This window comes from Chiloscyllium plagiosum, chromosome 40 (genome assembly GCF_004010195.1).
Source record: "Chiloscyllium plagiosum isolate BGI_BamShark_2017 chromosome 40, ASM401019v2, whole genome shotgun sequence".
Lineage (NCBI taxonomy): Eukaryota > Metazoa > Chordata > Chondrichthyes > Orectolobiformes > Hemiscylliidae > Chiloscyllium > Chiloscyllium plagiosum.
In genome coordinates, this window is record NC_057749.1 from 3,074,129 (window position 1) to 3,096,618 (window position 22,490).

Sequence of the window (22,490 nt, forward strand, 5' to 3'; positions counted from 1 at the left end):
AGAAGAGTCCAAAATGAAGATGTTGGTGAGAAATTATATCTGGCCATAGCCGCATTGGTAGGGCACTGCACAGAGTGCCAACAAACACAAAACTCATTGCCAGCTACTCCCCCACATTCATCTGAATGGCCAGGCAAACCCTGGACTTGGCTACACGTTGACTATCCAGGTCCTTTCATGGGCTGAATGTTCTTAGTCATTGTGGACACTCACTCAATGTAGCTGGACATGCATAAAGTTCATTTGTCAAACACAGGTAAGACAATAGTAAAACTATATGCATCTTTTGCAATACACAGACTTTCTGAAGTGCTGGTCACAGATAAGGTATCATCATTTACCAGCAGGAAATGTGAGTATTTCCTAGAGTTAAATGGAATTTGACGTGTATGGACATTTCCATAACATCCAGCATCCAATGGTCTGGCAAAAAGACCAGTCCAAACTTTGAAGGCACATTTAAAGAAACAGCCTACAGCTTCACTAGATACCAAACTATCCAGGTTCATATTTGATTATAGAATCACCCCTCATGAGTTGCTAATGGGAGAACACTCCCCACCAGGTTAAATCTGATCTTCCCAGATCTGGGGACAGGGAGCATGAAACAGCATCAGGAGCACTGATTGGCACTGCTGCCTCACAGTGCTAGGGACCCAAGTTTGATTCCAACCCCGACTGACTGTGTGGAGTTTGCACATACTCCCGTGTCTGCAAGGATTTTCTCCAGGTGCTCTGGTTTCCTCCCACAGTCCAAAGAAGTGCAGGTTAGGTGGTTTGGCCAAGCTAAATTGTCCATAGTATCCAGGAATGTGCAGGCTAGGTGGATTAGCCATGGGAAGTACAGGGATCGGGTGGGGTTGGGTCTAGTAGGGATGTTCTTCAGCGCTTCAGTGTGGACTCGATGGGCTGAATTGCCTGCTTCCACATTGCAGGGATTCTATGATTCCAGCGCTAATGCTGGACACAAGACTCTGCTAAGGGAGAGGGACAGTTTACTTAAGGGGATAAAGTTTGTTGTAGGAACTATGGGAATGGCCCTGCATGGGTAAGAGGCTTAGTCCATGCAAAGTCAGGTCCAGCAATTTATAAAGTTCAAGTAGGTTCGACAGTCCTGAACAATCATATGGACCCTGTGAAAAGCTGCAAACTTGCAAACGGTGTGGGTGCAAAATGTGCCCGGCTCCTTGACAGCCTTTCCGACTGTTCCAGAACCTGTGGGTTCTCCCTCTCCATCAAGCATTAAAGATGCTTTAGAATCTGAGATGGTCCCAGTGGATGTTGCCAAATCGACACCTTTACCACCTGAAGAAGAGATTGAATTTTTTTCCAATCATTCTGGGCAGAGCGTATCAAAGGCAGAGTTGGAGGAACCTGACCTGGTGCTAAAATGCCCAGGAGGATCTACAAAAAAAAAATCGACTCTGTCCTCAGACTCAGAGGGGAAGGGATGTAGTGATTGTTACAAGATCAGCCAGATGGACCTCTAGAATATGAGCTCCCTAATTGAGGCTGCTAATCCGGGTGCCATGGCTGACAGATAAAAACAGGAGTGTCACAGGTTCGGTTCACTCTGAGAGCTGGCTCTGAGGGAGCTGCATCAGTGTCAAGGGCTCTCCCCGTGTAAATTAAGGGTGACTTGGTGATGGGATAACAGCCTCTGTGGAGTTATTTCAGCGTCTTTTTGCCAAATGTTTTGGAAGGTAATCAAAATATTTGTTTAATCTTAATCCATGTCAAGTATTAGCTATTTGAATCCTGGGATTTTCCTTTAAATTACAGTAATTTAAATACCTTCACTGGCTGACCAAATATATTGTCTGATTGATCTTTTACAGATAACAATGAATGTATTTCTGAAACTAATGTTTGTGGAGCTAAAGGCGTGTGCCAGAATATCCCAGGCAGCTTTCTCTGTGAATGCCAGCGTGGATTTTTGCTGGATCAAACTGGCCACAGCTGTGAAGGTAAAGTTTGAATTGAGCTAGTAAAATGTCTTGGATACCAATCATGTAACAGGAATGGAGAGAGGCCACAAGTTGAAGGTGGGGAAGTGGAGAAGACACCAATTGGATTGCGCTGGATTTGGCATTCAACAAATCTTGTGACTTGCAATAAGAATACAAGCCTTATTAACTTATTAATACTAAATTAAGCAAAGTTAAACAGAGCAACTTTACAAGAGGACCTACTCCACTATACCAATGCTATCTTATCAAGGTTCTATACAATTGTAGAAATATACCTTTGCTCCAGTATTCAAATCATCTTACAGCAAAGGCCAATGCACTACTTGCTTTGTTAATTGCTTATAGCACCTCATTGGCCCCTTTTACTGACTTATGAACAAGGAAACTGAAGTCCTTTGAACACCAGCACTTTTTAGATTAGATTAGATTATTTACACTGTGGTGACAGGCCTTTCGGCCCAACAAGCCCACACTGACCCGCCGAAGCGCAACCCACCCAGACCCATTCCCCTACATTTACCCCTGCCCCTAACACTACGGGCAATTTAGCATGGTCAATTCACCTAACCTGCACGTTTTTGAACTGTGGGAGGAAACCGGAGCACCCGGAGGAAACCCACGCAGACACAGGAAGAATGTGCAAACTCCACACAGTCAGTCGCCTGAGGCGGGAATTGAACCCGGGTCTCTGGCGCTGTGAGGCAGCAGTGCTAACCACTTCTCAACCACTCACCATTTAATAAATATTCCATTCTTTTGTTCTTTCTACCAAAGAGGATAACTTCACACTTATTCAAATTATATTCCATGTCATGTTCTTACCCATTCACTTAGTCTCTCCAAGTCCCCTGGACACCTCCTTGCATCCTTCTCACAACTTCCATTCCTATCTAGCTTTGTCATCTAGCAAACTTGGAAATATTTTATTCAAAAACTGTTGATGCTGGAAATCAGAAACAAGAACAGAAATTGCTGGAAAAAGTCTGCAGGTCTGGCAGCATCAGTGGAGAGAAATCAGCATTAATGGTTTGGGTCCAGTGACTCTCCTTCAGAGTCACTGGACCTGAAATGTTAACTCTGATTTCTCTCCACTGATGCTGCCAGACCTGCTGACTTTTTCCAGCAATTTCTGTTCTTGTTTGTGTTAGAAATATTACATTTGGGCCCCATGTCCAAACTGTTTATAGAGATGGTGAACAACTACTGTCCCATACTGATACATGAGGTACCCCAATGGTAACAGCCTACTTTCCTGAAAATGATCCATCTTTTCTTATTCTGTTGTTTTTTCTGTTAACCATTTTTCACTGCACAGCTATTATCTGCAACCCATGGTCTTTAATTATGTTTACTACTTCCTCTGTGGGTCTTTGTCAAAAGTCTTCTTAAACTTCAAATACACAACAACCATTGGCTCCCCCTTATCTAGTCTGTTGGTAGCATTCTTGAAAACTCCAGGTTTGTGACACATAAATGAAAGCAGAAAGTGTTGGAGAAACGAGCAACTCTGGCATAATACTTCAAGCCCAATATGACTGTTTGTCAGAATCATAGAATCCCTATAGTGTGGAAACAGGCCCTTCGGCCCAACAATAGACAATAGGTGCAGGAGTAGGCCATTCAGCCCTTCGAGCCTGCACCACCATTCAACATGATCATGGCTGATCATTCCTAATCAGTATCCTGTTCCTGCCTTATCTCCATAACCCTTGATTCCACTGTCTTTGAGAGCTCTATCCAACTCTTTCTTAAATGAATCCAGAAAGTGGGCCTCCACTGCCCTCTGGGGCAGAGCATTCCACACAGCCACCACTCTCTGGGTGAAGAAGTTCCTCGCTGCACTCCCTCAATAGCCAGAATGTCTTTTCTCAGATTTGGAGACCAGAACTGCACACAGTAATCCACACCAACCCTTGAACAGTAACCCACCCAGACCCATTCCCCTACCCTGTTATTCTACATTTACCCCTGACTAATGCACCTAACCTACACATCCCTGAACACTATGGGTAATTTAGCATGACCAATCTACCTAACCTGCACATCTTTGGACTGTGGGAGGAAACTGGAGGACCCGAAGGAAACCCACGCAAACAAGGGGAGAATGTGCAAACATCACACAAACAGTAGCCCGAGGCTGGAATCAAACCCAGGTCCCTGGCACTGTGAGGCAGCAAAGCTAACCATTGAGCCACTATGCCCCCCACCCCGGAATATGGAATGGAACATGAGTTCCCTTTCATAAATCCATGTTGACTCTGCCCATTCATACTATTATGTAGTAAGTGTCTTGTTATCACACTCTTTGTAATTGCTTCTAATGTTTTCCCAACTGCTGACATCAGCCTAACAGGTCTATAGTTCTCAATTTTCTATCTCTGCCCCTTCTTAAGTTGTGGAGTTATATTTGCTACTTCATAGTGTACAGGAATCTTTTCAGAATCTATAGAATTTTGAAATAATAACTGCCAATTCATTCACTATCTCTATAGCCACCTCCGTGAACACTGATGTGACTCACTTGGTCCTGGGACTTTATCAGCCTTAATACCATTTGACTTTCAAACACTTTGTTAATATTCATTACTTTCTGTTTCTAATTTTCACAAGTCCCTTGGTTCCCTCATATTTCTAGGAGGTGTTCTGTGTCTTAATTGAAGACAGACACAGAGTAATTGTTTCCTTTTTCCACCATTTTCCAATTCTCCAACATAGATTTTCCTCTCTATGCCTATAATGTAATGCTTTGCTAACCTTTTCCCTTTCTTTACCAGTTTCTAGTCACACTTTACTGTATTCTAAATTGCTTCCAATCCCTGGGTCTATCACTTTTTCTAGTTATCTTATAAGCTAATCCTTTGATTTAATACAGTCCTTTACTTTGTTAGCCACAATTTATGTACCTTGTCTTTTGGGTTTTGTAACTTGGAAGAATCTGTATTTGTTGTAGATCATGTAATACTTTTTTAAGCACTAGCCACTGCCTGTCAACCATTAAATCATTTTGTATATTTTCCCAATCTACCATAGCCAACTTGCCCCTCATATCTTCTTATTTCCTTTGTTTATATTTTTCTGGATGCGAAATGTTTAAAAGGATGTAATGCTGCCTTTAACATTGTGTCCTTTGGGAACCATGATGTTTAAAGTCATTTCACTTAAAATCGCGATTTTCAGCAGCACAATGATAAGTGAGGACTCTTCTGCACTTATTTTTCAAGCCAAGAATCTGCCTGTTAATGTTGATAAGAAACCCGAACATTACATGTATTACAGTACCATATGACAGGTTCTATCTCTGGCTGTTTTAATTCATTAGTATGATCATTTTATTTAACTTGGTTGAGTTTGTTGCCAAGGCTACCATCAGGCTGCAAGTTGTGTTTTGCCTGGGTCAAGCAGTATCCTCAGAGCAGACAATTTAGTATTGGCCAAAATCGAGGAGAACAGCTGATTCGAACTAACATGACTTGTGAATAAGTCTTGTTAAACTAGCCTCATAAAAGTACAGCCAAAATAACCCACATAATGGCTGAATCTTGGTGGTGAATGTGTTAGCTCATAAATACTCAACAGGGCCTTCATTAGAGGGCTGCAGCAATGGAATTCTTTTCTTGAAAGTTGTGTATATAAAATCATACAAAGTTACTGTAACAAATTACAATCCTGAAAAAAAAACCTTGCTGTTCACTGCAAGTATTAATCTTGGAGTATAGATTTTAAGTACGTCTATGTATTTTAAATCACTTGTTAGATATTGATGAATGTGAAGGAAGCCATCGTTGCCAGCATGGCTGTCAGAACCTGATTGGTGGATATCGATGCAGCTGTCCACATGGTTATCTGCAGCACTATCAATGGAATCAATGTGTTGGCAAGTACCTCATTCTTAGGAAACAACCTTTTGAGTGAAAGAATGTTTGTGTTTGTTTTGTTAACAGTATGTAAGTAATTCCCTCAGTTTTAATTTCTTACTCAGCATTCCCACCTCCTAGTTCAGAACAATCTGATACCTACATTAACACTGGCAATACTGAACACAATTTACTATTTCATGTGTCCCCATCGCCAAACTGGCCAAACCTTAATGTCTGATTTGCTGTGTTGTGAAACTCTGTGGAGAATGAACAGATCTTGTTGTTTACAAACATTGAATGCCCCCAGTTCCTGCCTGCACTATCTCAGGCCTCACCTTCATTACTGTCATCTGTGTGCCACTGCACCTTCTCTTGCAGGTCTGTGACAAACCAACACCCAACAACCACCACCACCCAAGATACACAGACACACACACGCATGGGATCAGGCTACTGGCCAACATCAAAACTGAATTACAATGGGAAAAAGTTTAGAACGCACTGTTCAACATAGCAATCCAAGAGAACAAAAATATCTCTGCATCTAGGGAGTGCAAAGGGTCTCAATCTTTGATTGCGCAGTATCTGATAAGTAATCTACCACACTACCACTAAAAATGCTTCGGTCCCATTCCATGTAAATTTAAATATATTTCCATAAATGTGGGGTTTAGAAAGAACAGAGATCCCTTTTTGATTATTGTGTCCACATATCTTAACAAATTATTGGAAACAGGCTTCTCAAATGATCTGTAATTTGATAATTTGCTACTCCCTGCTAAAGTTGTAATAGTTTCTTTCAGAATATAAAGACAGCTATTAATATCGCCAAAGAAAAATATATGGTAATTTTTAAAAAGTACTTTAATTAGAATCATTTACAGTAGACTACAAGAGAAATCTTATTTTCAACAAAACTGCTGCATCACAAAGAACCTGAGCACCACATTACTGTTTTCTGGATATTGCTTCTTCATACAAAATTAAGGGGATAATCTTTTTAAAATCTTGCACAATCTAATTGTGAGCAATTGACATCAGTAGGTGTTGATTGCCTGTTACCAACAAAACCATGTTTTGCCTATCTTCTCAATATTCTACTACTCTCTGTTTAGTGTACATGTTTCAGCCCACCTATCCCTTGCCTTGGTGCAAAGAAACATGAGAAGAATTTATTCTTTACCAAGAATTCACAAGACACACAAGCAGAGTCAAGAGTTGACCAGTCAAGTAGAGCAGAATAATAAATTCTGAAATTTCTAACTTAGAACTCTCAAGAATGCCCAAAGATGAGCAACTTAAATTTCTTCAAAGTCGTTATATGAACATTAAATGAGTCATGAGCTACATTTTGAACTTCTGACTATGTCTTTGTTTTGTATTTTTAGTTGTGGACTGAAATGGGACAAGAGCTATTTTAAAGCCAAAGATAGCTTATTGTATAATTATGAAAGCAAGTAACCTAACACTCTTTGTAAACACTATTTGCATTGTTGACAGATCCAGTAATAGTTATAGAATCATGGAACAGTGTGGAAACAGGCCATTTGACCCAACAAGTCCTCTTAACCATAACCCACCCAGACCCATTCCCTTACCCTATTTACTCTACATCTACCCCAAACTAATGCACCTAACCTACACATATCTGGACACTATGGGCAATTTAGTTGGCCAATTCACCTAACCTGCACATCTTTGGATTGTGGGAGGAAACCAGAGCGCACGAGGAAACCCACATAGACAGTCACCTGAGGCTGGAATTGAACCCACGTCCCTGGCACTGTAAGGCAACACTGCTAACCACTGAGCCACCGTGCCGCCCAGTGAAGTGACAGGAGCTTTGTCCCATAGGATTCAGAGATCAGTCAGGACAGGGTGTGAAGTGGGGGAGAATGAGAAGGGATGGGGAGCTTTAAAATCTGAAGTGTAGTTTGCACAGAAGCTGGAGCTGAGGGTTTCTGTACAAATGGAACTTATCGATAGCAAAGACCATCTGCCTGTGAACAACTATGTGATTTGTTCCCAGGTAGTTGTACAGCTTGGGGCTATGAACAGGATAGTGAGAAGCCTTCAGACCTCCACTACCTTAGGAGCTCTCTCTCTGTTCTCTGTAGTAAAAGCTACTTTAAGCCTGAAAAGAAGCAGTTTATCTTACCTCCAGCAGTTGCTGTGTGAACCAACCCCTGCCACCTCCTGCAAACCACTGAAAAAATTCAGAGAGGGCTGACTGAGAAGCAGCATTCTGATCAGCACATAAACTATGAACAGGACATGCTGACCTGCCTCCCCAATTCTCCCTCCACTCATAACAATCATGTTTTTTTCCCAGTTTATCTGCATGTCTGTATATGTGTGGGGAAGTTTGCAAGGTGATTAGTTTCATAACTAATAAAGTTCATAATTGTTTACCTGTAGCTAGAGTCTTTTTAATTATAACAAATAGTAATTCTTATTAAGCACAGAAAAATGATTAATGCTTTCTATCAGCCTGGATCTGAAAGGTAGGTAAATTGGGGAATTTTGTGTACTTCTATGAAATCTTTAACTTTTGTGATGTCTCTCTCAATTGCGGAGTTTGACTTGCAGGATGCTATCCTAGTGAGACATAATATGACATATATTTTGAAACATAATTGAAAGTTGTGAACAGAACCATGTTAAAAGCTACGCTTATTTTAATTTTCTACATTATTTAAATCATGAGATCACAACACATAGGACTCATTTGGCCCATTGAGTCTACTCCACTATTCAATGAGGTCATGGCTGATCTGATAATGCTCAATTCCATTTTCCTGCCCTTACCTCATAGTCCTTGATTCCTTTACTGATTAAAAGTCTGTATATCTATTTAAATTAAGGAGCAGGGTTTTTCAACGAGTGGCTATTTCTCCCTTCGTTTTTCATAAGAGGAGGAGGCTTCACATTTCTGAGATAAGATTCTGCTCAGGGTTCCCTGAGAAAAGCAGGGCCGTACTTCCATTCTGACAGTCCTTTTGTAACACAGTTAAGGAGGGAAAATCACACCCCCTTTTCATAGCTGTCAGCTAACATATTTTGAAATGTAAAAGTCCTAACAACTATTTTGACAGCTGCTGTCAAACAATGATTACATAAAGTAACTGTGATATTGGAGTGGCAGATGGGTAGGGGGATTGGGTGCCAGATTATCAGGGGACCAAGCTAGGTAGGATGCCAGGTTCATATATCAGATGGGAGGTGGACAGTGCCTGATGAATATGGTACCAGCTGGGAAAAGGGTTGGGTGCCAGGGGTAGTGACTAAGGTACCAGGTAAGTTGGTGTGAGATAGGTGACCAGGTAAACAGGGTGCTTGCTGGATGTCAGGTTGGTAGGACACCAAGTGGGAAGGGAGTAAGTGCCAGATTTGCAGCAATGGTGGTTGTCAGGTTGCTGGGTGGTGAGGGCTAGTTAAGGCGTAAGGGTAGCGGATGGGATCGGGCAGGCTGTACTGATGTGTGACTGCTCTGCAGGAGATGGATGGGGGGTGTGAATTTAGTAGTGGGGTCATTTGGATGGTTCTTCAGAAGTTAATTTTATATTTTTAATAATCGAACTTTACTTGAGTAACTATTTGACTTAATTTCATTGGAATGCTCCAAAGTCTCCCTTTTAACTGGAGACTTCAGAGGGTTCCAGGCATGGAGGACTCGCCCCAGTGGAAATTTCAATTTCCTTTGTGATTCATTTGGTGTCTACTATGATGGAGATTCCACAGAATCTGTATGTGCATCTCCTATCTGTGCCTGAAGAACAACTGTCTGGCCAGCAAACAATCACGATGTTTAAATTTGAACATCTAATGTTAGGAAATGTATATAAATGATATTATATTATTCTTTGGCTTTTAAAGGCATAGAATGAATTTAGTTTTAAAATTGTATAATTTGTTTTAACTATGTTTAATTTAAATGCTTTTAAACAAACTAGATTACAATTATACGACTGGAGATCCTTTTATATATATTGATGCAAGTGGAATGTTTCCCATACTGATGGTACAGTGTGATCCTAAACTTCAGCCAGGGTGAACCAAGCAGATTGACTCTTAAAACTACTAAGACACTCCTAGTGACCTCAGCAATGATTGTCAAACCTCAGCTGCCCCTCTCTAATGACTGATACACTCCTCTTGACCTCAACAGTGATCGACAGTACTTAAGTACTGATGCACAATCCTGGTGGTGCCCTGCACCTTCAGGCATGTATTTTTGCTGACCTTTGCAATTACCAATCCCCTCCTGAGTACATTTATTATTTTGGTTCTCTTAGAGTCGTACACTACAGCAACAGATCCTTTGGTCCAACCAGTCCATGCCAAACGTAATCCCAAACTTAACTAGTCCTACCTGCCTGCTTCTGGCCCCTATCCCTCCAAACTTTTCTTATTCATGTATCTATCCAAATGTCTTTTCAATCTTGTAATTGTATTGGCAATTCCTCAGGAAGTTCATTCCACACAGGAACCACCCTCTGTGTAAAACAATGCCTCTTATGTCCTTTTTAAATCTCTCTCCTCTCACCTTAAAAATGTACCCCTTGTCTTGAAATCCCCCATCCTAGGGAAAAGACAACTATCATTAACTCTTTCTATATATCTCATTATTTTATAAATGCTTCAGCCTTGACTTTTGCACTGCTTTTGATATTTGACATGTAAGTAGTCCTATGTTGTAGCTTCATCAGATTGACATTTCATTTTTAGGTGTGCTTGATGATAATGCTGTCACACCCTTCTGCACTCTTCATTGAACCATTGGCTTGATGATAATGGTAGAGTGGGAGGCATGCTGGGCCATGCAGATTATCTTGGAGTACAATTCTGCTGATGGCAACAGTCCACTGGCCCTCAGTCTTGAGATACTAGATATGATAAGAATCTATTCCATTTAGCATGGTGATAATGCCACACAACACACTGGAGGATATCCTTGATGGAAAGACAGGACTTCATCTCCAAAAGGACTGGGTGGAGATCACTCCTACCAATACTGTCATGGACAGATGGATCTGTAGCTGGCAAATTGATGGGATTGAAGTCTGTTTTCCCTCTTTTTAGTTCCTTCACCACCAGCTGCAGTCCTAGTCTAGCAGCTATGCCCTTTCGGATTACTTCTTGGACAGTAATGGTAATGCTGAGCTACTCTTTGTTATGGGCATTGATGTGCCATAGTCAGACTAGATACTGCACTTTTTCAACCTTCAGTGTTTCCTCCAAGTGGTTGATTGGACATCCACCAAGTGGTTCAACATGGAGGAGCACTGATTCATCAGCTGAGGTAGGAGCAAGTGTTACATAGTAATCAGCAAGAGATTTCCTTGCCCATGTTTGACTTTCTGACATGAGAGTTCATGGAATCTGAAGACAATGTTAAGGACCCCCAGGATAACTCCCTCCTGACATCATACCGCTGTGCCACTACTTCTGGTGGATCTGCCTTGCCAGTAGGGCAAGACATTTCCAGGGTTGATGATGTATTGTCTGAGACATTGTCAATAAGATGCTATTCCATGAATATGATTATGTCATGCAGTTGCTTGACTAATCTGTGAGACAGCTCTCCCAATTTTGACAGTGGTTGTGGAGTCACATGTAGGCCAGATCAGCTAAGGTTAGTCGATTTCTTTTTCCCTAAAAGCCATTGTATAGAGTTCTGAGCCACAAGAACAGTTCTGATGAACATTATACCTTATTTTCTTCACTTTCTTTCATTGAATCCATGTGGATCACACTATGTACTTATCGAGCTTTCTTACAGATTTTTGACTCCCAACAGCACGACATTAAAGGCTTTTTATGAACTACCATGTTTTCTGTGTAGTGTGTTTACTATTTTCTTGGCAATGATTCAAATTCTACATAATGTGTTTTAATTTTTACTCTTATGAATTTACACTTAAATTTTATCATTGAATGAGTCACTTCCTTTACACTCTGACGACCCCTTCTCCCGCCTCCAACACACCCCATCCACCTGGACACCCCATGCTGGCCTCTGACCCACCCTCGATCTCTTCATATCCAACTGCCGCCGCGACATTGACCACCTCAACCTGTCCACCCCTCTCACCCACTCCAACCTCTCACCCTCACAACGTGCAGCCCTCCACTCCCTCCGCTCCAACCCCAACCTCACTATTAAACCGGCAGACAAGGGAGGCATGGTGGTAGTTTGGCGCACCAATCTTTACACCGCTGAAGCTAGACCCCAACTCGCGGACACCTCCTCCTACTGCCCCCTTGAGCATGACCCCACCTCCCACCACCAAACCATCATCTCCCAAACCATCTGTAACCTCATCACCTCAGGGGATCTCCCATCCACCGCCTCCAACCTCATAGTCCCACAAACCCGCACCACCTGTTTCTACCTCCTGCCCAAAATCCACAAACCCGACTGCCCCAGCCGACCCATTGTCTCAGCCTGCTCCTGCCCCACTGAACTCATTTCTGCATACCTCAAAACTGTCCTGTCCCCCTTAGTCCAAGAACCCCCCACCTACGTTCGGGACACCACCCACGCCCTCCACCTCCTCCATGATTTTCGCTTCCCCGGCCCCCAACGCCTTATCTTCACGATGGACATCCAGTCCCTATACACTTCCATCCCCCACCACGAAAGCCTCCAAGCCCTCCGCTTCTTCCTCTCCCGCCGACCCAACCAATACCCTTCCACTGACACCCTCCTTCGACTGACTGAACTGGTCCTCACTCTTAACAACTTTTCCTTCCAATCCTCCCACTTCCTCCAAACCAAAGGAGTAGCCATGGCACCGCATGGGCCCCAGCTATGCTTGCCTCTTCGTAAGATATGTGGAACAGTCCATCTTCCGCAGCTACATTGGCACCACCCCCCACCTTTTCCTCTGCTACATCGATGATTGTATTGGCGCTACCTCGTGCTCCCATGAGGAGGTTGAACAGTTCATCCACTTTACTAACACCTTCAATCCCGACCTCAAATTTACCTGGACCATCTCAGACTCCTCCCTCCCCTTCCTAGACCTCTCTATTTCTATGTCGGGCGACCGACTCAACACAGACATTTACGACAAACCGACCCACTCCCACAGCTACCTAGATTACACATCCTCCCACCCTGCCCCTGTAAAAACACCATCCCATATTCCTAATTCCTTCGCCAGCGCCCCATCTGCTCCCAGGAGGACCAATTCCACTACCGAACAACCCAGATGGCTTCCTTCTTCAGAGACCGCAATTTCCCCTCCGACATGGTCGACGATGCTCTCCACCACATTTCCTCCACTTCTCGCACCTCTGCCTCCTCCAATTGCCACCAGGACAGAATCCCACTGGTCCTCACCTACCACCCCACCAACCTCCGGATACATCGTATCATCCTCCGTCATTTCCGTCACCTCCAAACAGACCCCACCACCAGGGATATATTTCCGTCCCCACCCCTACCAGCGTTCCGGAGAGACCACTCCCTCCGCGACTCCCTCATCAGGTCCATATAACCCCCACCAACCCAATCTCCACTCCCGGCACCTTCCCCTGCAATCGCAAGAAGTGCAAAACTTGCGCCCACACATCCCCCCTCACCTCCCTCCAAGGCCCCAAGGGATCCTTCCATATCCGTTGCAAATTTACCTGCACCTCCTGTATCCGCTGCATCCGATGTGGTCTCCTCTACATTGGGGAGACAGGCCGCCTACTTGCAGAACGTTTCAGGGAACACCTCTGGGACACCCGCACCAACCTACCCCACCGCCCCGTGGCTGAACACTTTAACTCCCCCTCCCACTCCGCCAAGGGCATGCAGGTCCTTGCCCTCCTCCATCGCCAGACCCTGGCCACACGACGCCTGGAGGAAGAGTGCCTCATCTTCCGTCTAGGAACCCTCCAACCACACGGGATGAATGTAGATTTCTCCAGCTTCCTCATTTCCCTCCCTGCACCTTATCTCAGTCCCAACCCCGGATTCAGCACCGCCCTCCTATCGTATTCCCAGCACCCCTCCTCCAAATCCCCTCCCCCCTACCTTTTATCTCAGCCAGTTTGGCACACCAGCCTCATTCCTGAAGAAGGGCTTAAGCCCGAAACATCGATTCTCCCGCTCCTCGGATGCTGCCTGGCCTGCTGTGTTTTTCCAGCACCACATTTTTCAACTCTGGTTTCCAGCATCTGCAGTCCTCACTTTCTCCTAACTTCCTTTACACACACACCTTTGCAAAAAAGTCTATGATTTCAGCTTTGACAATGCATTAAATTGATATTTGTAATGCTGACCAAATTATCAACTTTATAGATCATTATTTTGAACTGTTCAATGCAAATATATCCAGCAGCTCATTACAACCATTTCTCATGAGTTTCAAATGAATTACTACTTAGATTTCCACATTAAGAGCATACTGTAACATTTTAGAAATTGGACTGTTCAATGCTTAAGAGTGTGGTGCTGGAAAAGCGCAGCAGGTCAGGCAGCATCCAAAGGATCCTTCTACATCCGGCAGAGATTTTCCTACACATCAAAACACCTCATGTGCCTTGTCCATTGCTCTCGATGTGGTCTCCTCTACATTTTGGAGACAGAATGCCAACTCGTTGAACGTTTCAGGGAACATCACTGAGCCGCACACACCAAACAATCCCACCGTCCTGTGGCCAACCACTTCAACTCTCCCTCTCCGCCAAGGACATGCAAGTCCTAGGCCTCCTCCACCGCCAAATCCAAACCTCCCAATACCTGGAGGTAGAACGCCGCATCTTCTGCTTTGGGACCCTTCAACTCTACAGCATCAACGTCGACTTCACTAGTTTTCTCATCTCCCCTCCCCCCATCTCATTCCAGATCCAATCCTCCAACCTGCCCATCTTCCTTTCTACCTATCTGCTCCACCCTCCCCTCCGACCTATCACCATCAAGATTCTCCTGCTCCTCAGATGCTGCATGACCTGCTGTACTTTTCCAGTGCCACACTTTTCGATACATATCAGAATACAAAATCATTTCCAGTATAATGTACATTCAAATAAAATTTGGCTTAGAAATTAGAATCGTGGAGATGCACAGAATCAGACCCTTCGGTCCAACTCCTCCATGCTGACCAGATATCCTAAATTCATCTAGTCCCATCCAGCACTTAGCCCTTCTAAACCCTTCCTATTCATATGTCCATCCCGATGTCTTTTAACTGTTGTTATTGTATCAGCCTCCACCACTTACTCCAGCAGCTCATTCCATGCACGCACCATCCTCTGTGTGAAAAAGTTGCCCCTTAGGTGCCTTTTAAATCTTTCCCCTCTCACCCTAAACCTATGCCCTCTAGTTCTGGACTCTTCCCAACCCAGGGAAAAGACCTTGTCCGTTTACCCTATCCATGCCCCTCATGTGCAGCTGAGAGTAATGTTAATGGATACCCTAATTCAGATTGCACATTCACCAGTCAAGAATGTAGGTGGGCATTTGACACCATCAAGAAAAAAAAAGTACATTGACTAGTAGTTATAGTACTCTTAAAATAAGGCATAGAAAACAATTCCTAAACTGATTTTCACAAAAACATGAGAATTATTCAAAATAATCTTTCTGGATGTGAGGAAATTCACTTGCTTATGCATTTAAAATTTCATCACACAACTCATATTAGCAAACTTGATTTCTCGGCACAAATTTTGAACTGCCATGACAACCTTTCTTATTCAATATTGCTATGTCAATTATCACAGTGTAGTTTTGTGCCCTAGGCATTATATAGACCTACTGAATAATTCTCTGGCTATCCCATCATTGTCTTGTCTATAAAATAAAACTTGTTCACAGTTCAGTTTGTTGAAAAATATAACATTATAGGCAATTTATTAATTTCCATTGTTTATATTTGTGTTGAATGTTTTATTATTTTCCAAGCATATACGAGAGGCAGAGATTAGAAACCACAGAAAATATACTTTAAAATGTATAAATCTGAATCCTCAAATTGTTTTAAATAATTGTTATAATATTTTCTTGTCCAACAGATGAAAATGAATGCATGAATTCTCAGGTTTGCGGAGGAGCTTCATGCCACAATACACTGGGAAGCTACAAGTGTCTTTGTCCAACAGGTTTTTCTTTTGAGCAGCTGACTGGGTCTTGTCATGACGTTAATGAATGTTCTTCGTCCAAAAATCCATGCAACTATGGCTGTTCAAACACTGATGGAGGTTACTTGTGTGGCTGCCCACCTGGATATTACAGAGTTGGTCAAGGGTAATAGTAGATAAAATCATTGCAATTTAAAACTAAGTTATTCCAAATTATTTCCTTACTTAATTCTAAGCCGTAGTTTTTTTTTGTTAATGCCGACATGAAGTATGCTGCATCTTCATTGATGATTGCTTGATGATAAGTTACACTTTCCAGCACTTGGCCTGTAGCCTTGCATGTCTTGACATCACAAGTGCACATCTAAATACTTCTTAAGTGTTATGAAGGTTTATGCCTCTACCAGCCTTACAGGCAATGAGCTCCTGATTCCCATCACCTCTGGATGAAAAAAGCTTTCCCTCTCATTCCCTCGAAATGTCCTGCCCTCAGTCATTGATCCCTCCACCAAGGGGTAAATTTTCTTCCTATCTAAAATTTGATGATTTTATATATCTCAATCATGTCCCCCCTCCATCTCATCTGCTCTAAGGATATAACTAAAACTCTTCAGCCCAGGTAATATCATAATAAATCTGTGCACTCTCTCCAGTGCAGTCACATCCCTTCTATAATGTAGATTCCAGAACTGCACTCACTGTTGTAATTGCAGCCAAATCAATGTTTTATAAAGTTCCATCGTTATCTACCTGTTCTTAAATTCTCTGTTTTGGCTAATAAAGGCAAGTATCACATCTGCCTTCTTTACCACTTTATTTATCTGTCCTGCTACTTTAGGGGGCCAGTATACATGCACGCCAAGATTCCTCCTCCCTCAGGCATTCTCAGGTTCAGAGCATTGTTCCCTTTTTCTGCCAAAATGCATCACGTCAGACATCTGGTTTGGATTCCATTTACCACTGATCAGCCCAACTGACCAGTCCATCTATATTTTCCTGTAGTCTGAGGCTTATCCTCCTCACTATTTACCATCCCAATAATCTTTGTAACAACCACGAACATACTGATCACCCTGTTACATTCAAATCCACATTACTCACAATACCCCCAACACTGATCTCTGCAAAACCCCACTAGACACAAGCTTCCAGTCACAAAAGCACCCCTTGACCATCACCCACTGCATCCTGCCACTCAGCCAACTGTAGATCTAATTAGCCAAATTTCCTTGGAGTCTATGAGCTTTTACCTTCACTGTCAGTCTCTTATGTGGGACCTTATCAAAAACCTTGCTGAAGTCCAAGTAGATTACATCAAATGCATTGCCCTCATCTAAACATCTGGTCCACCTCTTTAAAATAATCAAATTAGTCAGATGTGACCTCCACTTAACAAAACCATGTTAACTGTGCTTGATTAATCCCTGTCCCTCCAAACACATACTAACTCTGTCTGTCAGAATTGCTTCCCAATAATTTCCCCACCATGAAGGTTAGATTGACTATCCTGTAGTTTCCTGGTTTATCCCTTTCTCCCTTCTTGAAAAACAGTACCACATTGCCTGAGCTCCAATCCTGTGGCACCTCTTCTGTGGTCAGAGAGGAATAAAAATAATTGCCCACGCCCCTGCTATTTCCTCCCTAGTCTCACTCAACAGCCTGGGATACGTTTTATCTGACCCTGAAGACTTATCTACTTCTAAGCCTGCCAGACCAATCAGAAACTCCTCACTGTCTGTGCTTATTTCTTTGATTGATTTAAACCTCTACCTATCTTCTCTGTCTCCACACAAATCCAATTGCATTTCATAAGCAAAAAATTGTAATGAATGTATATCTTTACAGGTGTGAATCATTTTACCTATAGATGTAGTTTCTATGGGGTATATTTTCATCAACATCTTGATAAGTAAGAAGGAGAAATAAGTAACCTATCTGATTTTAAATGAATTGACTTCAATAAAATTAAACAGATGATGGGTGGCCTTTTAAATGAGTATCCTGATGATGATGATAAAAATTTACCCCATACCTCTAATAGTTTTCAGTAGTCCTAAATTACCTTGGAATTAATATTTTCTCACTAGGCATTGCGTTTCTGGAGTCGGATTCAGCAAAGGCCAGATGTTTCCAATAGGAGGTGACACAGAGGACAATAGTCTGTCACCTGAGGCGTGTTATGATTGCAAAATTAATGGCTACCCAAAAGGAAGAACCCGAAGAACAACAAATGAAAAAGAAGCTATAATTTCAAATGATGCAGAGGTAAATATTGCTGACTTTTATGTTGGTCAGCAGTGAGTGCCATTATATATCAGAAGACAACACAGTGTTTTCTTTTGCAGAGAGATTTCAAAACATTTAAAAGTACTAATTTCAACTGAATCTTTTCAGTAATACATGATAATTTGAAGTATGATTATGTGAATTTAGCGGCTAGCTCATTCCTAGTCACAAGTTTTAATTCTTGGCATGTTCCTGTGGGAAGAAAGGGCAGATGAGGTGTGTACAGAGGAGAAAGGGGAAAATGAAGAAATCAGGATGTTCTTGTTGGTTTATTCTTGTAGAGTCCAAAACTGTTTTAGCAAAGACCTGGAAGATCACACCAAACCAACTCTCAGATTAACTATTTGAGAAATATTCTTTAAGTCTTTTCAAGACAGAGGTAGATAAATTCTTGATTACCAAGAGAATGGAAGATTGTCAGTGAAATACAGGAAAGTAGAGTTGGGGCTAAATCAGAGCAACTATGATATTGAATGGCAAAGCCAGCTCTAACCGACAAGTGGCTACTCTTGTTTCTTGGTTGTAAATGCAAATGCTATTTGAAATGGGGAGAATACGAATGATTAAGAGATTTACTTCAATATTATGTTATTCACTGAAAGTATTTAACTGCAGTCAAACCTATAACATATGAACAGATGAATCATGAATGGCTTAGGCCAGTCACCCCCTCAAGTCTTTACCATCATTTGATGAGATTGTGGCTGATCTGATTGTTGCCCTCTGTTTTCCTGTTTCCTTGTCAGTCAAAAACTTATTTGACTCTGCCTTAAAGATATTCAAAGATCCAGTCTCTGCTGCTCTCTGGGGAAGAGACTTCCATAGACTAATGGCACACAAGAGAAAATTTTCATCTCCATCTTAAAGGAAGGGCCTTTATTTTTAAATTTTGCTCTTCTATTCCTAGTCTCTCCTACAAAGGAAAACATGCTTTCACCATTTAATTCAGCAAAATTAATCCAATAGTAAAATTGTTGTTATTTACAAAAGCCACATGTTTCAGGCCATGATATTTTCAGCATTTATCACACCCCCAAATCTTCCAGTTGGACTAGTAGCAAACATTCGGGTGTTTGTATATAAATATAACAAAAAAACTACAGATGCTGGAACTCTGAAACAAAAGCAGAAGTTGCGAAGAAACTCAGCAGGTTTGGCAACATCTGTAGAGAGAAAGCAAGTTTATTTTGAGTCCAATGACCTTTCTTCAGAACATTTACCTTGTCACTTACAGAAAAGTCAGAGCCCTTTTTAGAATGATTGAAATATAACTTTCTGTTTTTGGTTCAGATGTTTGTTGCTACTGAGCATTTTGACTTAAATGAGGTCCCGGTGTGTACACATATGCAGTACTTAAACAGCCAATGGGCAGTTGGAATATCCTGCCAACGAATATCCTGCCCAAACCACTTTTTGAATATTCTGGTGCAGACTTAGCCATGAGAGACTTGGTCTAGATGCCCCCTCAGTTGCCCAGAAATTTATACCAAGAATCTTTAACAGCAGCTGTGGGACCCTTTAGGAAATTATTTATAATGGAAACTGTATTGGGAATCTTCCTTCTTATATAAAAGTTTTTAAGGAAACAAACTTGCAGAATTATTAGCACCACTCCCACCCACTATAATCCATTCTATAAGCATTTGAACTCAAAATCCCTATTATGAAAGCTAAAATGAATCCAAGAGTCCACAGTTCGGCAGCTGGTCAACTCAAAACATCTAAAAGCATTCCAAAGTGTTTGAAAAATTAGAAATTATTATTTATTTTCCTTGCCTACACATTAGATTATATTAAAAGTGCCACAAACTTAAAAAAGTAATTATAAGACCATAAGACATAGGAGCGGAAGTAAGGCCATTCGGCCCATCGAGTCCACTCCGCCATTCAATCATGCCTGATGGGCATTTCAACTCCACTTACCCGCATTCTCCACGTAGCCCTTAATTCCTTGTGACATCAAGAATTTATCAATCTCTGCCTTGAAGACATTTAGCGTCCCAGCCTCCACTGCACTCTGCGGCAATGAATTCCACAGGCCCACGGTGGCACAGTGGTTAGCACTGCTGCCTCACAGCGCCAGAGACCCGGGTTCAATTCCCGCCTCAGGCGACTGACTGTGTGGAGTTTGCACATTCTCCCCGTGTCTGCGTGGGTTTCCTCCGGGTGCTCCGGTTTCCTCCCACTGTCCAAAGATGTGCAGGTCAGGTGAATTGGCCATGCTAAATTGCCCATAGTATTAGGTAAGGGGTAAAGGTAGGGGTATGGGTGGGTTGCGCTTCGGCGGGGCAGTGTGGACTGGTTGGGCCGAAGGGCCTGTTTCCACACTGTAAGTAATCTAATCTAAATCTAAAGGTCCACCACTCTCTGGCTGAAGAAATGTCTCTGCATTTCTGTTCTGAATTTACCTCCTCTAATTCTAAGGCTGTGTCCATGGGTCCTAGTCTCGCCTAACGGAAACAATTTCCTAGCGTCCACCCTCTCCAAGCCATGTATTATCTTGTAAGTTACTATTAGATCTCCCCTTAATCTTCGAAACTCCAATGAATACAATCCCAGGATCCTCAGCCGTTCCTCATATGTTAGACCTACCATTCCAGGGATCATCCGTGTGAATCTCCGCTGGACACGCTCCAGTGCCAGTATGTCCTTCCTGAGGTGTGGGGACCAAAACTGGACACAGTACTCCAAATGGGGCCTAACCAGAGCTTTATAAAGTCTCAGTAGCACAACGGTGCTTTTATATTCCAACCAATTAAAAGACATTGAAAGATTAAAATAATTTGAAAAGATATTCAAGAACTTTAAACAAAATACTCAGCACAATTAAAAACTGCTGGATATCAAGGCATATCCTTTCCACTTCTATTATAAAGGGGAAGTTTGACCTTGAAGTTTCTGTACCTTTTCACTCGCCCTCATGGCTCTCTGAAATGAAATCTGCATTTTACAGCCAAGAAAGAGAGTCCCTAAAGCTCCAGCACAAAAAGTTAAGGGCACCGTTCAAATTGTGGTCAGCAATTTATATCTTGGCTTTGCTGCTGACCAAAAAATCTGAGTTTTCTTTTGTAGGATAGTTGAAACGTAACTTTCAAATTAAATTTCAACGGTTATCTTTCACAATATTTTGTATATCTTGAGAAAATGATTGCAACAAGTTGTTAAGGTAATGACACTATTTAAACAATCCTTAGAAAGTCACTTAGATTCAGCTGGTAGGTTAACATCAATGTCATTGGGCATTTGAAACTCAAGAATAACAAATGACTTGCCTATAATACCTCCTGCTGGCTGATGATAGTATGCGGCATTAGCCAAGGAGGTATGCTAACATTTGCCAATCCCCCCATTTGAAGGGGTTTGGCTGGAGACAGTAATTTCTGCTCAATGTGCTAAGTGCTAGAAATGGAAGTGTTTAAGATGTAACTTTTCACTAATCACTATTTGGTTTTGCATAATATTTTACTGCAGTCGGCTTGTTAATTAAGTTAAGGAAAGGATTAGTTGAGATGTAGTAGCAGATATTTAAGGGGATATTTCAGAATATACAAAATAGGATAATTTCTAGGAGACACACCACTGTCCTTGATTAGCGAAGAAAGTGTCATTGCACAAAGTGGCAAGACACAACATAAAATAAAACTTAGATTGATTGAAAGATTAGTAAGGAGGGAAAATTAAAGCCTGAGAGAAAGCTGACTAGAAATATGAAAACAGATAGCAAGAGTTCCTATAGACACATTTTTTTTTTAAAAAAGTTAACAAAGTGAAGCTTACTCCTATAGCAAGTGATTCAGGACAAATTAATGCAAAATAAAGAGATTGCCAATGAACGAACAGGTATTTTACAAAGTCTTCACTGTAGAGGATACAAGTAACATAGAACAGTATAGAGCAGTATCATCCCACAAATACTGTAAATCAGGAATAGAAGGAATTAAGAGACCCAAGAAATTATAATCTCCAGGGATGTAGTATTGAGCAAATTGTTGGAGCTCTGGGCTGATGGACTAATTTTGAAAATATCCTTAATTCTGGGATGGTTCCATTAGATTGGAAAATAGTGAATGCAACTCCTTTATTCAAAAAATGGAGATAGAAAGCAGGAATCTACAGACTGGTTGCTGTAAATGTCATGGGGAAGTCATTAAAAGTTACTCAAGTTCTCATATCGGCACTTAAAAATGACCATGGTAATCAGGCAGAGTTAACAAGGTTTTGTGAAAGGAAAATTATGTTTAATCAACTTAGTGAAGTTCTTTAAATAAATAACATGCTATGATAAAGGTTGCCTGACTGA

The 22,490-nt window shown here is 41.8% G+C and overlaps 1 protein-coding gene across 1 annotated transcript in view; it reads left to right on the top strand.

Moving 5' to 3' along the window:
- The window catches only part of LOC122542423 (fibrillin-1-like), a 598,619-nt gene that overhangs the window by 572,038 nt on the left and 4,091 nt on the right, over positions 1–22,490 (top strand). Inside the window, exons 59-62 of the mRNA XM_043680114.1 lie at positions 1,839–1,967; positions 5,725–5,844; positions 15,839–16,070; positions 17,992–18,169. Coding sequence (XP_043536049.1) covers positions 1,839–1,967; positions 5,725–5,844; positions 15,839–16,070; positions 17,992–18,169 — 659 coding nt within the window. The remainder of the gene's footprint in view (positions 1–1,838; positions 1,968–5,724; positions 5,845–15,838; positions 16,071–17,991; positions 18,170–22,490) is intronic.